The 24239-nt window shown below is 43.1% G+C and overlaps 1 protein-coding gene across 3 annotated transcripts in view; it reads right to left on the bottom strand.

Annotated features, from left to right (window-relative positions):
• Nucleotides 1–786: 786 nt before the first annotated feature.
• The window catches only part of DGKG (diacylglycerol kinase gamma), a 193114-nt gene continuing 169661 nt past the window's right edge, over nt 787–24239 (bottom strand). For all 3 annotated transcript variants that reach the window (XM_002915692.4, XM_034661556.1, XM_019795766.2), the window contains 3 exons: nt 14274–14394; nt 11430–11490; nt 787–955 (listed from right to left, as the gene is read on the bottom strand). In XM_002915692.4, coding sequence (XP_002915738.2) covers nt 857–955; nt 11430–11490; nt 14274–14394 — 281 coding nt within the window. In that variant the 3' untranslated portion in view covers nt 787–856. The remainder of the gene's footprint in view (nt 956–11429; nt 11491–14273; nt 14395–24239) is intronic.

Below are 24239 nucleotides of genomic sequence, written 5' to 3'. Positions count from 1 at the left end.
GAAACTGGGGGTGGTTTTTTTTTTTCTTCCCTTTTTTCACAATATTATGACACCAATTTGAAAAATAAATCCCAGTTTCTCTGCTTTCCCTCCCAGGTGTTCACAGAACTAAGAAAATAAATACCACATCTAAGGTGTGCTGTGAAGGCAGCTCTGGGGGCTCTTGGAGCCGTGTCTAAACAAACACACAGCCACCAGGAGAAGGCTTTGGGAAAATAACAAGTGCCCACTGACAGTGTGGAGAACCGAGAATGGAAACACAGCTTTCCACAGCCTTTCTGCCTCCTCAGCAAGTTCAGGGAGAAGTTGCTGCTTGAAGGACAACTAAGAAACCAACGTGCGCTTGCCGAGCCCTGCCAAGGGTTATGCTCTGAGAGTTGGAGGCCGTTTGTCTCTGTACAGAGGGACCTTTGTGTCAATTCTCTGGAATGGGAGCGCTTTCCCTTGGCCACATCCGATCTCCACAGAGGCAGGAAACCTGCAGCCTGCTTCTTGTGAGCGTCCGTGAGGGACCTCGCGGGACTGGTGGGAAGAAAGGGGGATTTCTCCTTCGGTCTCAGAAAGTCCCACTCATGGCCTTCTGGGAATGTGGAGGTTGCCGTACAAGCCAACCACACCCTGGTGGGCCCTAAGTCCATACAAAATTTTCGGTTGGTACTGGCTCTGTTGGGGTGTGGCCACTGTTGAAGTAGAGAGAATGTACGGCAAGATGAAGATTTCTTCCTGATGGGTGGCTTTGCTTCCACTGGTTAGAGATGAGTGTGCGTGTATGTGCGTGTGTGTGCGTGTGTGTGTGTGTGTGTGTGTTACAGTCTCTTGTTTTCTCTCTTGGTTTAACTGGCATTTGACATATTATTTAGTCTTTTGAACGGCTCTTCCTCCTCAGGGAAAAGAAGCTGCTCTTCTGGGGAGGCCCCATCATCAGAGGTGCTTGGTTCTTGTGAGTAATTTTAATCTAAAAGCAAAGAGGCATAAACGGATTAGTGGCATACAAATCCCAGTAAGCTATGAGAGAGGGAGTTGCAGAGGGAGGAAGGAAGGCCAGCTTTGGGTTGGAAGGAGCCCCATGCAGAAGGACGACTGTCCTTGAACAGCTTCAAAATTGGCAACTGGACCCTCACTGGGCCTGGAGTTTGGCACTGCTGGAAGTGAGGGGCGGAAACACTGGGGAGAGACAGGTGTGAGCTTCCCACGTGGTGATCAGCTCGCACCTGTCTTGTGTCCTTGCTATTCATAGATTCTCAAAATGTCACAGCCGGAGGAGACCTCAGGGACCATCTCATTCAACCTCTCTACAGGACAGATACAGGAATGGAGGCTCAAGGCTCTGTTGAGCCTTGGATTAGCCTAAGGTCACACTGAGAGGGCAGAACAGCTAGAGTCCGGTTCTTTGGATTCCTAGCCTCCACTGCTCCTGGCCCGTGTCTGTCCAGGCTGTGCGGATATATCAGCCAGTCAACTTCGCGAAACTAGAAGCTTCAGTCTGACATCTGACCCAAGCCACATCATGTGGAAAGTTTCAAGTGAGTCCCTTAGGTGTTTCCTCTTTTCTTAGCTTTCCAGGAAAAAACCAACTTTCTTTTTAAAAGCTCCTTCTTCTTCTTCTTCTTTTTAATTTTGGTTTTGTGAGGTTTTTTCCTTCTGCAGACTTTGTCAGTTGGAAGTGAAAGACACTGATGAATTCTCATTTTTGCCTTTCTTCCTAACCTTTTCCTCAGGGCATGGCTTCAGAACGCGAAATCCCTATTTGAATGTGGCCTGATGACCCTGCACGTTACTAATCTGCATTATCAGTCCATCAGCATTTATCAAGCGTGACACATGTCCAGAGTAGGAAGGTGATGTGGGAAGAAGGCACTTAGGATTCAAGGACCTGCGTTTGGGTCCCTGATCTCCTGCTTCTTTGCTGTGAGACTTTGGACAAATCATTTAACCTTCAAAGCCATGCTTGCTCAACTGTAAAATGAGGGTAATAACATTTGTCCTGTTTTCCTCACAAAGTTGTTGTGAAGATCAAATGGGAGACTGTCCAAAAAGCCCACTGTGAACTGTAAAATGGGATGTAATGGTTAGTTAAATAATTGTTATCTTACATTGGAGGTGAAGGAGAAAGATGTATGAGCTCATTCTCGTGGTTTCTACGTTATTGGAAATGACAGTGTGGCCACAGAGAACCACAGAAGAACTCTTGAAGAGAGAGACCCATCCACAAGTTTAAATTAATGTGGGGATAGCCCAAATGGTGTCAAAAAGAAGCTAGGTAAGGAAGGAGAAGAGTCTGGGTGGAGCAACTGAAGAAGAGTTTAAAGAGCTGAAGGAAGGGAAGGAGATGTACTGGTGAAAAGAGAAAGGGAAGGCACTGGGTGGAAGGGCCACGTATGAACTGGTTGAGTGCAGGGCAAAGGATGAGAGATGAAGTCAGGGATGCAGGTGGGGCAGTTAGTCTAGGGTTTTAAAAGGGAGGTGGCGGAGGCTGGGTTTAATGTGAGGTAATGGGGAACGATGATAACTTCTATGCTGGAGAATAACAACACGATGAAGAAAAGAGTTCCAGGGAAATTATTCCACAGCTCTTGTCAGGGTAAGTTGGAGTGGGGGAGACTCTGGCTAAAAGGGTACTACGGCAAGCCAGGTTTAAATTTAGAAGTCCCCAGGATATGGAAAGACAAGGATGAAACCAAAAGACATTGTGGAGAATTTGCATAACCTGGGTGATGGAAGCTTCAAATGACTCTTACGCTGGTTTTCACTGCTTGGGAGCTCCAGAAGGGGAGGACATCTTTCTGTCTTGTGGCAGTCCCCAGAAGAGCAAACCAAGAATATATAAAGTAACATTTTGTGTTATGGGTCTTATTATGGGCATTATGTTTATTCCAGAATTCATGGAAGTGAGGCATAGACGAGGGACTCTGACAGAGCTTGTCTGTGGCATGTGATTTAGCACTAACTGACTAGAATGACTCGTGCCACACGTCCTTGTGTCGGGGTGAGCCCTTTCTCATTCCTGGGCACCAGGGCCCCTATAGGGAAGAACTCCATCTTCTTCACCATGCTACTCCCTGAACCAGTGCCCAGCCCTTTGACTACACAGGCCGTGGAAGTCCTGATGGATGAGCACGACCCAAGAGAGAGAGAATGTTCTGGCAGTGGAGATGGCTATGTTTGGGGCAGACAGTGGCAGCTGATGCTCTGCCTACATTTCCCGCTGAGAGAGCCCAATTTTTTTTTAGATGATTGGAAGACCCTTACTTCTCCTTTTTCTTTCTCTAGCTGAGCAGTTTATTTGCTTGTTAGCACCTCCAGGGCAAAGAGGAGGAAGTGAAACTCAGATCCCTCCCATTTGGTTTTTCAGCAGTTTTGACAAAGGACTCCACGGGGTAGGAGTTTGGAGATGCTGGCTACCATGAGATTTTGATGTGGTTTGTGGATTCCAGTGCTGTAGGTAACTGAGAGCGCCCTGTAGGTACATACACTGAAGGTAAGAAGGAGGAGATCATATTCTCATTTTGAGTCAAAGAGATGTCAGTCTTTTATCCCCTTCTCCCCCATCTGGGAGAGGCTAGTGGGTTAAATAGCTCAGAGCCCACTGGAGGAGGAAGTTGGACATGGTGAAGCTTGCCTTTTCAACCCCTGATGGAAAGATAGCATTCCATATCTCTGTAGTTAGAACCCAAATTTCTCTGCTAATTGGGCTCGTCAGGCAATTAACCGAGGTCTTTATGATTTTCTTAAAGACCTTTCAAGAGATTTACAACATCCAACAAGCACTAAGAACAGCAGCCCTATTTTCTTAGTTCTGTGCTCTATTAGGGAGAGAACCAATCCAGTAGGCTCTTGTGCGATAGCTCAAAATTCACAAAACTACTGCGGCATGTAATTTCCCCTTTAAAATGGAGTACATTTTAAAATTTTACTAGTGCTGGGTGTTGAGTTTGTTTTGGGGGCCATTTCCCACAAATCGACACATTTTTATTACTTCAAGAGAAGCAATAAACTGAGGGACTCCTTCCTGAACGCTGCTCCCTCTGGGCAGATGACTCAGATGATGCCCCACAAAATGGCCAATAACTGTTAAGTGCGGACCCTTCCCAAATCATTTGGGAAACAGTCCTGCTTAAAGCAAGGCTAAGGGAGATGGGAGAGGGCTTGTACAATCTTTTTCAGGTCTTAGCTGTCTAAGTTCTAAGATTGCCCTGCTTCACGAGGGGGTTTCCTGTCATCAGAGGCTTTCAGATGTAGCTGGACAATCGGGTTTTGCTAGAGGTGGGGGAGAAATCTGGGGTTTGTTGATAAGTCAGGAAGTTTGACTAGATTATTGGTTCTCCAAGTGCGGTCCCTACACCAACAGCATCATCATATCTTGCGAACTCGTCAGAAATGCAAATTCTCAGGCATCCGGATTTACTGAGTCAGAAACCCAGCAATCCATATTTTAAAAGACTTCCAGATTATTTGGATACACACTTAAGTTTGGAAATCACTGGACTAGATAACTGGAATCCCTTTCTACTTTGAGATCCTAACTGCAGGGGAATATTCTTAATTTTAAGGCTCAAATTGTGCTGCCTAACTGATGATAAAACATGAGAGGTCATCTTACCATGCTGCAAGCACAAGGCAAGTTTTCTTAATAATACATTTCATATACATATATTTATATGTATAAAGAAACAAACACTCATTTTTGAGAATTCAGGAAATACGGAAAAATTTAAAAATCACCTAGAGATAACTGCCATTAACTTTTGGGAATTTTTTTTTGGTTTATTTGTATGTTTGTATGTTTTTAACACATTGAAATCAGCTTCTTAATCTGTTTTCATTTAGCATTATTTTATAAGCATATCTGATGTCATTAGATATTCATTAACATGGTTTTCAATGACTGAAAATTATTCTATTTGATGAATCTCATATAGCTTATTTAACCCTTTCCTTAAATGTTGGGTTTTTCTCCTATTTTTTTTCACTGATAACCTGTATTTTACTCAAAATAAATTCCTAAAAGAATAGTAAACAAAATTTTAAGGCTTAAAGGAAATGAACTGGATTAATGTATATTAATATTTGTAAGGTTCTTCTTGATATATGGCTCCCAATGTTTTTCAGAATGGCTTTCCAGTTTTACTTTCTTTTTTTTTTTTTTTTTTTTTAAAACTTAGAGCGTACACGCGTACACCTGAGAGTTGGGGGAGGGGCAGAAGGAAAGACTACCGAGCAGACTTCTGCTGAGCGTGGAGCCCATGTGGGACTGGAGCCCACAACCCTGAGATCAGGACCTGAGATCACCACCGGAGCCGAAATCAAGAGCTGGAGGCTCAACTGACTGAGCCACCCAGGCTAGCGCCCGGCTTATACTCTTATCTCACCCCTTGCGTGTGTTGGCCTCAACACATCTCAACAGCAACGAATATTACTTTAAAAAGAGGAACAAATTGTGCTACTTTGACAAATGAAACATGGCATGGTTTTCTCACTATTTCAATTTGACATTCTTTCCCGCCTTTTTTCTTAACTTATGATATTGAATACCATTTCACGGCTTTGGTAGTCCATGGTATTACTTCGGTGAACTGTCTGCTCACTATTGCCTTGTTAGCACCTTCTGGTTTCTAAGAGCTCTTTAGACATCGTGGGAATGAACCTGTTCTCTGCGATAGCTTTTGCAAACACCTTGTCCTTGGACTTTGCAATTTCTGCATTGATTCTTGACTTGTAGACTTTTCAATGTGCCAAGAGTCAAATGGTCACTTTTCCCTCAGAAAGTCCACACTCGCAGTGTGGTTATAGTCATCTCTGCTCCCCCTAGGTAGTCCTAATTTTTAATTAAATTGGAGTTTTTCTGGTTTTGTTTTTGGAGTATAGTTTGAGGTGAGAGGTTTTGACATACAATGACATTTTCCCAAACAGGCAATTAATTTGATACTCTATGTTAAAGAGTTCATTCTTTTCAAATTAACTTACAATCTGTCTTTCTTTTTAAATAGATTTTATGTATACTAGGGTTTCTTAGGATTCTGTTCTGTACTATTGATTTATCTATTTAATATCATGCCAATTATTGTGGCCCTGTAACTATTTTAATACCTTGTGGGAAGTCCTTCATTAGAGCTCTTTCATAAAACACCACAACTATTGCATTGTTTGGTCGAGTTAAAAAAAAAAAATTGCACTGGGATTTTGTTTGGGATCCCTGTTTAGAAACAGGGATGTTTTAAAATTCAAATATATATATATATATATATAATTTTATATTTATAAATATATTTTGTATATAATATAATGTATAATATAAATATATATATAAAATATATATTTTTATATTTATATATTTTATATTGGTTAAGTCTTATTAGTTTTCCTTTTTTCTTCACAATTCAGTTTAATATTTTCATTTTGGTTGTTGGTATTATGATATTTTAATTTTTTCTATTATATTCTTCTGATTAGTTAGTGCTGGAATATACAAAAGCTATTAACTTTTGTCTATCTTTCTATAGAGCTTCACTGAAATAATTTAATCTTTGGGGTTTTCAGTTGATTCCCTTAGCTTTCTATATACATAATCATAGTATCTGCAAATCATGACAGTTTTGACTCTTTTCCAAATAGTCACTTTTTTTTTCTGTGTCATTTATATTGAATTGGCTGAAACTTCCAAACAGTATTAGCGTACATGTCTTGTCCAGGAGTTTAATGAGAATTCTGCTAGTGTTTTACTATTAAATAAAATATTCATTATTGGCTTAAGATAAATTTTTTTTTATTATTCTGAGGGAGTATTTTTCTGGTTTTAGTTTCCTTAGAGTTTTTTTTCTTTAAAAATCACAATTTTGGGGAGCCTGGGTGGCTCGGTCAGTTAAGTGTCTCATTCTTGGTTTTGGCTCAGGTCATGTTCTCAGGGTCATGAGGCTTGAGCCCCGTGTCAGGCTCCACACTTATCGGGGAGTCTGCTGGAGAGTCTCTCTCCCTCTCCCTGTGCCCCCCACCCCTGCTCACTCTCTCTCTCAAAAAAAAGAAATCTTAAAAAAAAATAGGGGGTGCCTGGGTGTCTCAGCCAGTTAAGCGTCAGACTCTTGATTTCACCTCAGGTCATGATCTCCAGGTTGTGAGACCGAGTCCTGGGTCAGGCTCCACACTCAGCATGGAGTCTGCTTGAGATTTTTGCTCTCCCTCTCCCTCTGCCCCTCCCCCTACTCATGCTCTATCTCTCTAAAATAAATAAATAAAAATTAAAAAAAAAAAGAATAATTTCTCTTCAGTTTTTGTATTTGTCCTAATTTCATGAATGGATCAGGTGACTTTCTATTTTGTTTATAATACGGAACAGTCTACATGAATATTTATTTCCTAACATATAGAACTCACTGGTAAGACCATCTGTTTTAAGATCATTTTGGGTGTAATTCTTTGAAGGCATTTTTCTTTCATTAGAGGTTACCTAGAATTTTCATAAGATGTTTAAGTTTATTAGAAGCAAGATGATTATATATTAAATATGTCATATTATGTCTTATAACTAAAGGAAACCATCGCAGTTATATTTATATTTTGTTACATTATATATTTTATATTCTAATGTTTCTGATCTCTGTTTTTCTGTTTTTAAAATTAGGCTTTCAAATATTTGACATGTTTAAAGAATAAGTTCTCAATTTTCCTGCTTTCTAATTATGTAATTTCTAATCTTATCCTTATTATTTTCTTCCTTCCGCTTCTCCTCAGTTTGTTTTACTGTTGTTCTTCTAATTTTGCAATTATTCATTACATGTCTTCCCTTTTTAAATGATGGAAGTATATGACACTTTGAATTTACTTCCAAATATAGTTCAGGCTATATTCTACAGTTTTTGAATGAGAACCTTCTGATTTTTATTATTTTTGGCATAATCCATGATGGCAGTTTTGATCTCCTTTTGAATCCGCTGTTCTTTAGGAGAATTAAAAAAATCTACAAGTGATTGGATTTTGCTTGTTTATTCATTTAATCTTCTATAATTAATTTCTGGTTTTGTCGCCTTATGGTCCAATAAAATAACCTTTATGATTTTTCCTTCTGGCTTTATATAGCTTTTTTTCTTTGTGAACTAGTTTAAGGTCTATTTTAGTAAATACTCTCTGGATCCTTGGAAAAAAATGAGATATTTAATTTGTTTATAGGTTATAGAGTTATTTCATCCAGTGTTGTGATATTTGTTTATTTTTGCTTCTTGACCTCATAAGACAGAAAAAATATTTTAAAGCCTCTCAGTACTTGTATCTATATCAACTTTTTCTTTTATATCTATTTTTTTAAGAATATGTATTCATCCTGTTTTTCACAGTGTATATTTTGATTCTGTTATTACCCACCTACAATTTTATGACTATTACATCTCAGAAGTGAGTGTATCTTTTATTAAGTAAAAAGTGACCTTCTTTATTCCACTTCATGCTTTTGGCATGTTGGAAGGTTAGTTTGCCTAAAATTAATATAATTAATAGTATCATTTCCTACTTTTAATTTCTCTATGCTTGATAAAGGATAAAATAAAAAGATCTATATGTCCTTTTGCTTTAGGTATATCTCTTACAAGAAACACATCATTGGATTTTAATTTTTAACCCAATATGAGAGTTCTGTCTTTTAATAGGGGACTTTAGCACATTTTTGGGGTCATTATTGATATATTTAGCCTTAACTTCTTTCATCTTGCCTTAAAATTTTTTTTTAAAGTTTGCTTGTTATTGTTAGGGTGATATATGGAATTGTTGCATGGAATTGTTGAATTACTATGTTGTACAACTGAAACTAATATAACACTATATGTTAACTAACTGGAATTAAAATGAAAACTTAAAGAAATTGAATGTTTGCTTGTTATTTGCTTTCTGTCTGGTTCACATTGATAGGGTTCATGAAATTTAAGCCTTCCCAGATTTGAAAGATGTGTACCCTGTTTTTGATTTCACTAGTGATTATCTGTTTCTTCAAATTTTCTTCTAAAACTTATACTTTTTCATTATCAAAGTGCAGAGAATGAAAAATGAAAATGAAAAAATTCAGCATATTTTTACTATCCCTTATTTTACTTTTATTTTTATTATTTGTTTATTTTAAAATTTATTTATTTTAAAATTTACTCCTTCCTTCCTTCTTTTCTTTTCTTTCTTTCTTTCTCTTTCTTTCATTTATTTATTTTTTTTTTTTTACAGTCCCTTCACCAAGGCCTTCCACATGCTTTCAGACTTGGTTAATATAACCTCAGGTTTGGGGCCCAGCTTCCTAATGTTTACATGACAGATCTTTCGTCTCATGGAATGATTTTCACCACGTGCATTCATTCGCACAACAGTATTTAATAGTTTTTGTTTTCCTTCATCCTAATTTAACTGGTTCAATTTTTACCAAAAGTTGTTTTGTGTCATGATGTCTTAAGCCTTTCATTCTGAATTACTTCCCAGCTGGTGTGTGCCTTCAGGAAAATGTTTGAACAAGGGTACTTTTGTTTTCCCTCTTGCAAGCTGAAGGTGACTTTCTGTTATGCACTGAATTAGGTCTCCCCCAAATTCGTATGTGGAAGCCTTAACCCCCACTGTGACTGTATTTGGACACAGGACCTTTAAGAGGGTAATTAAGGGTCGATAAAATCAGAAGGGTGGGGCCCTAATCCACGAGGGCTGGCATCCTTACAATAAGCAGAAGAGTCACCAGGAGTGTGCAGGCACAGAGAAAAAGCCATGTGAGGACACAGTGAGAAGGCAGCTGTCTGCAAGAAAGGAAGAGAAGCCACACCAGGACAACCCTGCCAGCACCTTGGTCTTAGACTTCCAGCCTCCAGAACTGTGGGACAAGACATTTCTGTCGTGGAAGCTGCCCCGTCTCTGGTATTCTGTGATGGCAGCCTGGGCAGACTCCTACATCTTCACATGTGGCTATCCATGGACTGTGTCTTAAGATCACTGGGTTACAAATGTTTTCCCAGTGAGTTGAAATCTCTGAAGGGTGACCTGGAGAGAGGGTCAGGGTGGGGAGAGGAGAAGCGTTTGGCTGTTTCAAAAATTAAGTCCTTGCAGTAAGAGAAATGGCAATCCAGTTTCCAGATCTTGCTGAGCCAGGTGGGAGAGGATCTGATTTCTTCCAGCCTTTTTTTAGAAGACAAGAGGAGTTTGGATAGATTTTTCTCAATTTAGCTCCATCAAAATTATAAGTAGTAGAAATTTCCTCCATCCTTTCTAATTCTAACAAAGTGGTAAGCTATTATTAGTTTTTGCTGTAGTGTGTTTTCATCTTTTTCTTAGTCTTCATAGAAGCCAGAAGATTGAGGTAAGGTTTTGCAGAAAAATCTCTGCTTTTGATACCCTTTATAGAAGTTGCCATCCCTAGAGTCTGTCTCCAGGGGCCAGTTTTATAATCTGTAGAAGTCACATGGAACAAGAGTGATGGAAACACATCTACAATTCAGGCCTGGTAGAAATCTCATGCAAGCCCTTCCTCTAGTAGAAGAAAACTTGGTGTTCTGAGGACTCAAAATAGCAGGTTCTTGAGATATCTGAGTACTCCACAAGTGAGGGAGCTTAGAAACACTGCTTTTGCCTCTTGAGGTTTGCACATTCATGATAGTTCTGAAGGTGATAGTAATGTAATAGCCCAGTGAGCACCCAGGACCCGAACACCAGGACAGTGGTTCCTCTTCACCACCGAGTTTTTAGCTGGGTTTCTAGCTAAGCGGGAAGGATGCCTGGCCCGCCACAGTGCTAAATGGAGGGCTGCCATAGGTATGGTAAGTCAGGGGATGAGAATGTTCCTTCTATTTTGTTTGCTCATTTGTTCAGTGCTTTACTCATTGTTCAATGAACACTGTTCTGCCCCAGGCACAGTGCTGGGTGTTGAGCAAGACCTCGGTGTCTCCCCTTGCAGTGGGGAGTTCAGGTCGGTGCCTCTCTGGTGAAGTGTATGCCTTGTGGGGGTGCTCCACCCAGGGCTCCGGGGGCCACAATGCATGGGCGGAAGTTCTAGCTCAAGGGTACAGATTTGGCTTCTACACAAGGAGATGCTTTCTAACAATTAGACTTATTCATCAACAGAACAGGCTTCCTTTTGGGGTGGCAAGTTCTCTGCCACTGCAATGACTCGAGAGGAGACGCTCAAGGATACTGCATGTGAAGTCTTAGAATTCACCAGTTCCAAGTGTGAGCACTCTGGAGGCAGGCCTTTGTCTCATTCGGTTTGGGAATGGGTACCTCACAGTGCCTGGCACACAGCGGGTGTTCAATAAAGCCTTAGCAGGTACGTGAATGGGCGGATGAATGAGGTGGAAGACAGGCCGCACTAGAAGACTTCCCCAAGCCCAGGCAACTCGGAGAGTCAGCGATTTCATACTGTCAGCGCCCCAGAGCGGCCCAAGAGAAAGCTTCTCACCCTCAGCTCAAAGACTGGCAACACTCACCGTGCAAGGGGGCTGCATCCAGGGCTCTCCATCCACTTGCATCGGCAGCAGCTTGTTTGTCCTTGAATACAGAGAACCAAGAGAACACAGTGAGCTTTGATGCTTCTGGAGTCCCAAGAATTTTAGGTGGTCCCCACAAAGGAGACAGAAGTGGGAAGACATCTGCCCACCCAGGAGTGGTTCCTAAGACTCCCCTGGAGGGCTAGTTAAAAACAGATTTCTGGGGGCACCTGGGTGGCACAGCGGTTAAGCGTCTGCCTTCGGCTCAGGGCGTGATCCTGGCGTTATGGGATCGAGCCCCACATCAGGCTCCTCTGCTACGAGCCTGCTTCTTCCTCTCCCACTCCCCCTGCTTGTGTTCCCTCTCTCGCTGGCTGTCTCTATCTCTGTCGAATAAATAAATAAAATCTTTAAAAAACAAAAACAAAAACAAAACAAAACAAAAACAGATTTCTGAGCCCACCTAAGGAATTCTGACTAGGCTGATCCGAGGGTCACAACTCAGGCTAAGGGCGATTCTGTTGCTTTGGTGCTCAGACCCTAGTTTGAGAACCACAATCCAGGGTGAGCAGTGAAGTCCATGGAAGTCTGGGAAACAGCGGCCAACAAGGATGGCAGCACCACTGCTGAGCAGACCCTCAGTCAACAACCAGCCGGAGGGCCTACAGACTGTGCCAGAAACTCCACAGTGAAATGGGAAAGGTTATGAAATGGGAAAAGGCCTGGTTTCTCTGTTGAGTGAGAGGTTGCATCATGTCAATGAAGTAACGTCTCCAACCTATGCAAGGCACAGCTCAGGTCTGAGTGTGTTTGCCTTGCCCCCGCTCCTAACGATCCTCTCATTTATGTCTCGAACAGTAGGGCACTCAATGGTTGCACGGACTCTGAGCCTAACTTCTCTGGGAAATGGGGTCATTGGGAATACTCTCCCCATGGGTAGGAAGAGAGGAGAGAAGACAGTGTCGCTCTCTTGTTTGGGACAAGGCTTCTCTGCCATACCAATTCTTAAAAAGAGAGAGATGAGGTCTTTTGACTTCCTTCTGTGGAAGAGTTGTGAATCTGTACTATATTGCCTTTGGGAGAAAAGGCAAGTCCATTTGGAAGCCTCTGGTCTGGGTGAGCAGGGAATAGTTGCCACCTCTGGATGGGAAGCTCTCACCTGGGTATGGCGTCTGCCCTGCTTTGGAAATGATAAAATGAGGGACCCCGGCTATGTTTTGATGTCGATGGTTGACTGATCTTGGGAATATTTAATAATAAAAAATAATAAACCTACTAATAAAGCCAATCATGAGAGGAGAGAGTGGCATTTTGGTTCTTGGGGCTGAGGAGGGTGTCTAGGAAATGCCCAGGAGGATGGGGATCTTGGCTCTGCTCTATCTGAAAATAGGTCTACTGAATGTGAAGAAAAAGTCCTCCCTCTTACATGTGGATTTTTTGATTCCCCTGGGACTAAGCTGTTACCTTCTCTGTGGTCTAGATCAGTTATGGCTTAGGTGTGTGAACAGACAGAACCTACTCAGTGCTGGAATCACAGAGGACAGACAAGGAAGGAAGTATGGGGATTAGTGTGGAAAACAGGGGCCCCAGCATGTCAACAGCCCAGAGAGAAAACAAGCAAAGATCTGGTAATACTAGACAAGACAAAGAAAATACAGGGAGGGAATGAAGAAAAGGTTTCATGGGATACACCTTCAGCTAAGAGATGTCAGGGAACCAGCTCTGGGGATCTTTCCAAGGGATGCAGGGTAGCGCCAAGAGCAGCATTTCCCTAAAAGTGTGCTGAGGACACTTGCCTAAGAGGTTTCGGGAGAAGAGGGTTCTGTGGTCAAATAACTTTGGGAAACCTGCATTCTGTGGCCCCTCCAGGAGATCCCTAAGGCACACTAAAAGATTTGAACTGTAAAAATTGGATGGGGAAAAGGAAGGGAATAGACTTCTCAAATAATCAGGTGGAGAAGAATCTGATGAGTTTTATTGACTAAACAGAAGCAACTGAAATCAGAGGATCCCCTCTCTGAGACCCCATTGCTTCCAGCAGCCTGCAGTGACTGCCCTGGGAAGTCCACACCCTGCAGAAGCATCACACCCTTAGGCAATTATGACAGATTTGCTGATGTTGCTGGTTTGACTCTACAAAGGCACATAGGAAATAGTATTTCTAAGGCCACTATCCAAGAAAGAGCGAGCAGAGAACCTGGTTTCTGTCACAGTGTGCCCTCTGGCATACATCTAGCATCTTAATTTGTGAAGATAAGAAAGGCAACACCGGGCAGGGGATCATAGGGGGAGGGAGGGAAAACCAAAAGGAAAGAAACCAGAGAGGGGGACAAACCATGAGACTATTAACTCCAGGAAACAAACTGAGGGTTGCTGGAGGGGAGGTGGGTGGGGTGATGGGGTAACTGGGGGATGGGCATTAAGGAGGGCACGTGATGTGATGAGCACTGAGCACTGGGTGTTCTACGCAGCTGATGAATAACTGAATTCTACATCTGAAATGAATTATGTACTATATGTTGGCTAAGTGAATTTAAAAAAAAGAAAAGCAGGAGTTGGACCTCTGGTTTTTTGAACCTCATAATCTTATACTATTTAGAGAACTTCCCCAATTCATTGTAAGAGAATAGCAAACAGTCATGGTGGACCCTTCAGTTGATGTCTTGGATGGTTGCATTATACATGGTTTAATGGTATCTAAAGACATTCTTTATAAATGTTACCAAGCTTCTGTCCCACCTTCTCCCTGCAGTGAAATCCAAAGATGGCTTCCTAGTCTTTATCTGTATGGGGAGGGTGGGGGGGCGGAAGACCTGGAGGCTGCTGGGTAATGAGGAAGCATACCTGATGGTGACAGAGGAGCACTGGGCCAGCCTCCTGCCCGCACTCTTCAGGCCAGTGTAGATCTGCCCCATCTCCATGGCTCCCTCTAGCCCCACCACTTCAAGGAGCTGGTCACTGAGGTCTGCAGAGCGAGACAAACAGAAGCAGTGCGTACACATATCTCTGCTCCTCAGGCTGGTTTTGGTCAGAAACCCAGATCTGTCAATAAGACCCTTTCGTTTCCCACCAAACAGCATTTTCAAACTCATTCTGAATAGGGAATTTCCCCAAAGGTTAATAAATGTATTTTTCATGAACAGAAACCCAGTGAAAAAAGGTTTTGATTCAGAACATTAATAAGCATCCAATGAATAGGCTGGCAATTCAAGAAGCTTCTTCAAATGGAGAGTAACAAATGATGAACCGACTATTTCTGAAATGATTTTCAACACCCCAGTGCAGCTCAAGACACATGGGTTTGGGATTAGGATAGGAAGGAATGGTGACCAAAGTCCTTCTCCGTAGCTGGTTCAAGTTTCTTTTCTCTGCATGTCAGAATAACATCATGGCCCTACTGATGATGACTGATGGTTAATTAACCTCAAATTTGGCCTGTGGGAAGCCAGTGGTGAGCCAACCTCCTTGGACATCCTTGGGGAAATCAGTGACCTCTTTCAGGACACCAGGTGCCTCATCTGAGCCAAGGAAAAGAGTATTTCATCTCCACCAATTTTTCTGGGTCCACAGTAGAAACAGTGAGACAGAAAATATGAGTCTCAGCCTCAGGGTCACATAGGATCGATGGCCTCCCAGAGTGGCAGTTACTTCTGATTCAGCACCTGGAAGATGTCTTTTTTTAGAGTTCCTGAGGCTTGGGCCATCCCTGCCCGATTTCCCGTGAAAGCAATGGCAGAATCAAGGTTTGATGTTGGGAACAGGACTCATTTTTACAACACAACTTTTGTAGTTAAAACAGAAACAAAACAAAAAGGCAGATTCTTTAAAAGCTTCCATTGTTTCGCCTACTAAGGCAAAGGTACTTTTCTCACAGATTGTACCTAGTCACCAACATCCTACTAATATCCCCAAACTAGAAAGTTAATGCTTTTATTTACTTAATACATGGCTTTTGTCTAAAGTGCCTCCTGGTATAGTGTAATGGTGTTTAAGATTGCCAAGGAGATAGTTGGGTTTGTCTTTACTTTTTTGTTTGGAAGGCTGTTGTTTAAAAACATTCTCTTGACGGACGTATTTCTAATGAAGAGTTAAGCAGACCATGGAGCTGACCACCAATGTGTCAACACTGTTCTAGTCCAACCGACTGGTGATCACTGATGGACAGCAGCTGCCAACAGATACACAAACCGTGCTCATTCATCTTCCTTGACAGGCACAGAAGCTTTCCCCTCTACTTCAATCCACATTCCCATTCTCCTCTGGTTCTCTTTTTTCTTTTCTTTTTTTCATATCTGTGAAGAGACACTGTCTCCTTAAACTTTCCATCTCATTTGGGCTTGGAACAAGAAGCCATGAGAGAGCAGTGTTTGTTTAGGAGAATGCTCCAGGCTCTCTTAAGGAGTTTGGATCCAAAAACCAACAAATATCTAAACCTCTAGTCATTTAATTAGTTCCCTTCTTACCAAAGAGCATTAAATAACCATTGGGTAGTCTTAGCTTACTGTGTCATTTTAAGCGTATGTGAAATCAGCATGGGTTATGAATGAGAGAGGGGAGAGGAAGGGAGGGAGGAGGAGGAGGGGGGAGGAGGAAGGAGAGAAATAGAGGAGTGTGTCTAGGGTGAAGAGGGTGGGGGAGTTACACTGGGGTAGGAGAAAAAAGAAGCAGAACTTTTCAGAGGTTCCTCTAATGGCAGAAAGACAGATGTCGTGTAAAATGTTGCTCTTTGTACCAGGCTTTGGTATCTGACAGTGCTGTTATAGTTCAGTGTTTTCCCTCCTTGAAACATTTCCTGGTAACAAAATGTTCTAAGAAGCAGGGGACTTAATAGACTCAAGCGTTTCAGCTTTTACAATGTCTTGGTCTTTTAACAAATTTTCCTGTTGAATGGCTTTAAGTTGTTATCACTTCCCACACATTACCTTGCAGCTATCACTTCCCACACATTACCTTGCTTCCTGGCTCTAGAAGAGAAGTAATGAAGGCTGATCTCATCCGCATGGTGGGTGGGTGGGGGGCAGAAGCTTACCCACATGTGGGACTGAGGAGATAAATGCAGGGTAAGGGGCTAGGATCCTGGTATAGTTTTTGCCATTCTGCTTTTGAATTTGTACTCTGAATCTTCCTTGGCATAAAGAGGCTAGGATGACTCCTGTCTACTACTGAAGGAAGACCTGACTGCTCTTCTATTTCTCCATCATTGCCTAGCTGATCTTTCTTTCAATTTCTTACAATGCCTACCAGGGAATTCTGAGATAAAGAAATCTATTTAATGTTGTCTCCCAAACTTATGGGACCACAAGACTCTTCTTTTGTGTGATACCTATAAACGTCCATGGTAACTGATACACACTTTGGGATATTTTGGCATCACTTAATTCCCTTTACTTCCTTTAGCACAGAGATACTTATGCATAAATTAAATTTGGAGTTAAAATAAAACAGAATAGAGTGCAAATCAACATCTAAGCACACAGAACAATTAATATTTGGAACTTAGAATCCAGGATCAGGACATCTGGTATACCAGATGTCTGTTTTACCTGGTACCAGTGCACTATTCAGAGTGTGGTTTTGGCAATTCACATCATCTCCATATTGTCTCTCTTTACACTTTTCAACTCATTAGTATTTAAGCTGGAATGTCCATGCACCTTAGTAAAACAGGAATTCATTCATTCATTCATTCATTTATTCATAAGTTACTGAGTAGCAACTGAGAGCCAGATAAGAACCGGGAATACAAAATGTTCTACTCTTGAAGGACTCTTGGCCAAGAAGGAGAAAATGCATTAGGTGTAGAAAATGTTGTAACTGAACTATAGGGATAGGGAGGCCCGAGTAACTGATTATGACTGGGCTAAGTATGGGAGGAAGGTATCACAGACGTTTAAGGAAAATCTTGAAGGATGAATGCCAGGTAATTTGCTGGGTTAAGAAGGAGAAGGAGCACATATGTTCCAGGGACAGAGACGATCATATGTAGGGTTGGACGGTCACAGAATGCAGAAAGAAATTAACTTAGCATTAAATCCACTTGGCAATTTCGTTGAAAAATATAAAAAAATATTTCTACCCAAGGAGAATTATTGCCCAGAAATTCCTTTTTTTTCCCTTTTTTTTTCTTTTTGGATAGAACTGTAAGAAGAGGGTCGCTGAGCTGGGCACAAGTTGCAACCGCTAAAGCCAGGCCTTCAGCTCCACTCTTGGTAACAAAGCCTTATGTTTGTGTGCAGGGAACACTTAACATACACTCTCTGAGGAGGAAAAAAGGATGAAGAATGGGAAAATGGAAGAAGGAGAATGTGGAAGCAAAGCAGGAACAACAAGGACGGCAATAGCAGCTCCAATCTGGCCACTTGACTCAGCCTCCAGTATGTGATTTTATAAATGCAAATCCACTCATGTCATCCTCATACCAAAAATCCTTCAGTGGCACCAATCATAACACCAAGTGCTGGCAAGAGAAGATGAAATGTGCATTCTTTCACACCTATGATGAAAGTGTAAATTGGCAAAAACTTTTTAGAAAGAAATTTGACAATGGGAGTCTACAATTTTCAAACTGTTGATTCATTAATTTCTTTTTTGGTACCAATCACAAGAAATCATTGACAGGATCTAAGTGCACATAGATATGAACACTGCTGTATCATTTATAATAGTGACATCCCCCCCACCTCCTCATTTCCATCTGTATAAGAATAGTTAGATAAAGTATACGGTATCCATGACGATAGACTTTTGTGTTGCCATTAAGATATTTACAAAATTTCAAAAACATTAAATATGTACATAACGTTAAGTGTGAAGGTGAGATATACAGTTATTTATTCACAGCATGCCCTCAGCTACGTAAGAATAGGCACAGAAGAGAAGGACAAATTCCCTTAAAATCTTGAGTGGTGAGTTCTGGATAATTAGATTCAAGATCCTTGTTATTTTCTACTTGATGTTTTTCTCCATTTTTCATATTTTCTATAAGTATGTATTAATGTTATAATTTAATAGTCATTTTAAAAAACCTATCAAGTGACTGCTCTTCATACTTGTAAACATGATGTAAACTCCTTGGCTTGATGCCCAAGGCCTGTCCCCATCTGGCAAGAGCCTGCCTCCGCAGTTTTCTTTCCTGACACTGCAGGGCTAAGTACCTCTCCAGACATACACACCAGTGTGAAGTTCTCCAAGTAATCCCTCCTTTGTGCCTCTATGAATGCTGTAACCCTGCTTGAAATGCCCACTTCCACTTTTACTTGTTCATCAGAACTCAGCTCAGGCACCATCAACTTCGAGAAGCCTCTCTGCACTCGCATGCCTGCAGTTTGGTCTAGATCCTCAAACTTTTCCAGGTAGATGTGGTCAAAGAAAGAACAAGGGGGTTGATGTGCTGGTGATGGGCAAGAGATGGGTGTAATACTTACTGTAGCACAGGGTCTAGTTTGAATAGGGAAGGAGACGAAAGCCTGGAGGAAAGGGAGAAGGAGGTGAGAGGCGTGATGCATTCTAAGAAGAACGTGTTGTGAGCCAGTAGGAGAAGGAGGGTTGGAAAGAGGTGCGGTGAGCAGTGCTAGTACATGCCAAGTCCTTCTATGGCCCCAGTGCTGGGCAGCTGAAGAAGAGGGTGACAGTGGGCAGTAGCGTCAAGGTGAAGTGAGGCTAGGTCAATGGTTGCCATACTTTGCTGCATGTTAGGGTTACCTGGAGAGTTTTTACAAATGACGATTTCATCTATACCAGTTAAATCAGAATGTTTGGGCCTGGGAGCTAGGTGTCAGTGTTTGTTTTTAAAGATCCCTAGGTGATTCCAAAAGGCAGCACAGTTTGGGAACCGCTGGGCTGGGTTGTTGGGTGGACCATCCCCATAGGCTAGTGGTTCTCAGAGTGTGGTCTTGTAACAGCAGCATCAGTGTCGCCCAGGAACTTGTTAGAAACACAAATCCTCGGGCCCCACCCCAGACCTACTGAATCACAAACTCCGGGGGTTAGGCCCAGCGGTCTGTGTTCTAACAAGCCCTCTGGAAGATTCTGAGGCATGCTCAAGATTGAGAACCTAAGCCTTAGGCAATACAACTGTCCAAAATACATGCGGGAGTTACTGAAAAAGAATATAAACAAGTTACTTCCTGACTACTTTGATCTAGAGGTTTATCACTTGAAAATTAGGAGTTAGGAATAATACAGACCTCAAGTGTGGTTATGAGATCGAAACGGCAGAGCTAAATGCTAAAGTGTCTGGTACAGAGTGGCCACTAAAAATCTATTAGTTTCACTTTCCTTTCCTGCCAGATTCAGCCTGACAACTCCCAATCGTCTGTTTGGCTACCTTCCTAGAGCTGTATACAAGCGTCCCAAACTCCAATATTCAGGCTAAAATTTTTAAAACATCTTCAGTGGTCCTCATAGTTTCACACCCCCACACAGAGGCCACACATTCGGGGGAGCTTTACATTAAATGGGCATCCCGCTCTGTTTTTCCTTCCTCTTATCTCTTCCTTCTTTCTGCTCCTTTTCCTACTTCCTTGATCTCAACAGTCCCATTTTGCTTTTATTTTCTTAGTCCTGCCCACTGTCAGCAGGAGGGATTGGAGCTCCATACTGACAGGTAAACCTGGCTGCGGATTCATAGTGAAGGGGCATGTCTGATCAGTCCACTCCCTCCTTCAGACCCTTCTGGGGCTCTGGAGGCCCAAGGGACAGTCTTGGCTCCTGCGCCAGGCATGCAAGGTCATCTGCTAGCTGGCCCTGTTCCCTGCACAGGTGTCCCTCTGCTTGGAGAACTCCTGGGATACCCCAGGCACCATGCTTCTTCCTTCTCCTTTGCTCAGATGGTGGATGTCAGCAAAAGACAACTGTTTCTGAACATATCACTCTCCCAACTTCAGTGAGAGTTGAAAGTGGGGATGCTTTCCTGTTTTTTTTATCTTTGTAACCCCAGCAACTAATCTAGCCCTTGGCATATAGAAGGCTCCCAGTAAATGTTTGTTGAATAAACTGAATAAGATACATGCTTTAGTGCCAAAGACCTTAATAGGTTTGATGTGAAAGAGGGAAATGATAGTGATTAGTAATAATAATAATAATAATAACTACTTGCCTAGATTGAACTGGGTAGCAGGCTTTCCATGAATTAACTTATTTAATCTTCATATAACAGGTAATGATAACCCAGTCTGGTTTTTGCCTTTCTCTCTTTTTTTAAAAGATTTTATTTATTTGAGAGAGAGAGGGAGATTGAGAGAATGAGTAGGAGGAGGGGCCAAGGGGGAATTGGATTCCCTGCTGAGCAGGGAGCCCAATGTGGGGCTCGATCCTAAGACCCTGGGATCATGACCTGAGCTGAAGGCAGATGCTTAACCGACTGAGCCACCAGCGCCCATTTCCTCTCTTAACGCATAATTTTTTAAAAAGATTTTATTTATTTATTCAATAGAGATAGAGACAGCCAGCGAGAGAGGGAACACAAGCAGGGGGAGTGGGAGAGGAAGAAGCAGGCTCACAGCGGAGGAGCCCGATGTGGGGCTCGATCCCATAACGCCGGGATCACGCCCTGAGCCGAAGGCAGACGCTTAGCCACTGTGCCACCCAGGCGCCCCTTAACGCATAATTTTTATGATCATCCTCATCTTGGCTTCTGGTTCACACTAATGAAAATTCAGTCATTTAACATGCAAGGGAAGCTCGGGATATATGAGTGGTATGATTTGAGCTCCTTGCTTGCTGTACCATAGGGAATCACCGGAGATTCTTAGCCTAACAGGATGCCTTGCTACCCTCAACCCCACTCCTACCATTTCCCCTTTAGTCAGTCATACTCCAGATTTAGGTCTAAGAGCTGGAATGGGCCAGCCCAGGCAACCAAGCAATCCCCAATGGAGGTGCTAAAACTCCACATGATGGCGCCCAGAGAGTTTGTGAACCATCCCACCATACTGGCAAGGAAGCCTGGCCCACACTCCAGGGCGCCTGTGGGCACTGTCCCCTTACCTGGGCTCTAGCAGCACGGGTAGCCGAGACGTTGGGCATCACTGCTTTGGGCTGGAGTCCTATCAGCTTCGTGGGTAACACTACTTAGTTAAGGCTCATCTGAAGCTCTTCCTGGCAGGGGTACGTGTCTGACTAATTAGAAATGCAAAAAGGAATTTGTCCCAACTCAATAAATGGCCTCTGGTAAACAAATAAGGACTCACAGGGTTCATGGAAAATGCTGAGAAACTCTGCACAAGGTCTGAAGTTTGGGGCTAACAGCTTCAGCTCAATCTCCGTGTCCACACAGGGCAGGTTATTTGTCTGTTCCGAGTCCGTTGGTTTGCTAAGGCTGCCACAACAAAACCCCATGAGGCTGGGAGGCTTAAAACAACACAAATCTATTTTCTCACAGTTGTGTTGGCTGGACAGCTAAGACCAAGGTGTTGGCAGGGTCAGTTTCCCCTGAGGCTGTTCTCCTTGGTCTGCAGATGGCCACCCCCTGGCTGCCTCTTCACATGGCCTTTCCTCTGAGTGGGCGCTTCCCTGGCATTTCTCTCTGTGCGTCCAAATCTTCTCTTGTTATAAGGACACTGAGATTAGATGAGGGCCCACCCTCACTGCCTCATTTCATCTTGACCACTCCTTTAAAGGCCCTATCTCTGAATACAGTCACATTCTGAGGTAGAGGGTTACGGCTTCAACATATGAATTTTGGGGGTGACAAAATCCCCCCAGGTCCTTGCCCATAACAGGCACAATAATAAAACCTACTTCATGAGTTATTTCGAGGACAAAGAGTTAAAGAATATGAAGAAGCTTTATAAACAGCAATTAGAAATGTTCCTGCTCCCTCTGCTAGGGAGAAGCTGACCTGCACTGGGGGGGGGGGCGGGCGGGGCGGTCGCCCTTCTTACTCTTCTCAGAAGGAAAGCATGCAAGCGGAGCTCTGCCTTGAGGTGGGGCCAGGTTCAGTCCCCACAGTCTAGAAAGGTGAGTGGTAGCTGACAGCGCTCTCTCAGACTCGGCCTGCCAAGGCAGTGGCAGGTGTCACCTTGGACTCCTCTCTTGCCTCCAAATTTCCATGGAGATGGGCCACGTGCCCTTGGTTGCTCAGGCACCCAGAGCCCCACAAAGCCAGGCACGATCAGACCACCTCAGCTTCCTGCTGGGTCTGGTCTGCGGAGATGAAAGAATGCTCCAGGCTAAAGAGCTTCAAAGCCAACTCAGTAGCCTGGCAGCCTGAAAATAGCCCGGACGCAGGGAGAGGGAGAACCCCACAGGACTATTTCTTGATTTTCTGGAGGGGAGGGGCTCTGGGGTTTCCTTGGGCACAAAAGGATGAGTAAGAAAGGAAGGCTATAACTGACAAACAGGAGTTTCACTGAGCACGTTCCCACCTGGCCTGTCAAAGCACCAGGCCCTCACGTATCCCAACCACACCTACCCTGAAGAATAATCTGGGACCAATGCTCTTCCCAGAGATCCAAGCTCAGACACAGAATAGAGGCAGATGGACCTTTGCCAGCAAACTAAGCAGGTAGGAGGACTCATTCCTTGGCATCCTGCAAACCCGTTGTAAAGCATGCGTGCCTAAGAAAAGCTGTGGGGCACAGAGCATGGGCTGTGGACAGGTTTACATCAATTACTACTGCTTGGCACCCACTAGTGTTATTACTTTGGGAGAAGTCACTTTGCTTCCCTGAGTCTGTCTTTTTTTTTTTCTAAGTAGGCTGCACTCCCAGCGTGGAGCCCAATGTGGGGCCTGAATCCATGACCCAGAGTAGAGATTAAGAGTCAGATGCCCAACCGACTGAGCCACCCAGGTGCCCTCCCCCAAATCTGTCTTTTCTCTGGCAAATGGAGATATAATAACTCACTGGCAGGGTTGTGGTGAGGTTTAGACATGAACAAATCAGGAGCCCTGCACAGAGAGCCCTCAACAAACAGTGGCGGTTATTGTGATTTTATGTTTCCTTAGAAAGGGGTGTCTTCAGAATATCCTGTCCTGCTACCTGGTAAGTGAGTGGCCCTCTGCAGCTGGTCATAAATGTGACCCAGGGAAGGTAGTGCAGAGGGGAAAAAAAAAAAAAAAAGAGGGAGAGGAGGAGGAGATGGAAGATGGGGGAGGGGTGGGTAGGAAAAGAGGGAAGAGAAGGTAAGGGAAGAATGAAGTGCTAAGAAGAAAAACAGACATACCTGATGGCCAGAGATACTATGACCTTGAGATTTTAAGATGACTGCCCCTCCTGGCAAATGAAGCACCCCTATTTCTACTTCTTTTATTCTAAAGTGGGGAGGGGGCTTAGCATTTTACTTGGAAATGACTTCCTTTAGTTCCTTTCCTTTCCCTGCATTCCTGTGTTTGCGTGTATAAGAGAGAGAGATACAATCCCATAGTGATCCATTGTTCCTGGGCTGAACAAGGAGGATCTGGAGATATTTGAGGCATCGTTTTGATACGCCTGGTCTAGCTAGGCACCTCCTCTGAGGGAAGTTTCCTTTGTGCCCTGCTGTTGTCAGACTGGTTTACAGGTTTCTTCTACTTCCAGGGGTCTGTAAAGCCCCAGAAGAGTGGGTATTGACTGGTCTTTGCCTCTGGATAATGCAGGTGGCAAAGGTAGGAAGGAGAAACAGCCCAGAGCCTCTACTATCTGAAGAGGAGAGGCTGTAGGGTTGGAGGGAAAGCAGATGTGTTGATCTAGCAGGCAGGAGCTGGGATTTTTGTCTCTGCTCTGGCTGTCTGTCCAGTTGGGTGACCTTGGGCAGGTCACTTTCTTCCTTGGGGCCTCCATTCTCCCTGACTTGGGGTGGGGGCAATCTATCCTTGTTTAAGCTGCTCCA

The sequence above is a fragment of the Ailuropoda melanoleuca genome, chromosome 1, assembly GCF_002007445.2.
Source record: "Ailuropoda melanoleuca isolate Jingjing chromosome 1, ASM200744v2, whole genome shotgun sequence".
In the NCBI taxonomy this organism is placed as follows: Eukaryota; Metazoa; Chordata; class Mammalia; order Carnivora; family Ursidae; genus Ailuropoda; species Ailuropoda melanoleuca.
The sequence above is the reverse complement of the archived record's forward strand: the minus strand, read 5'-3'. Positions and strand labels throughout refer to the sequence as shown.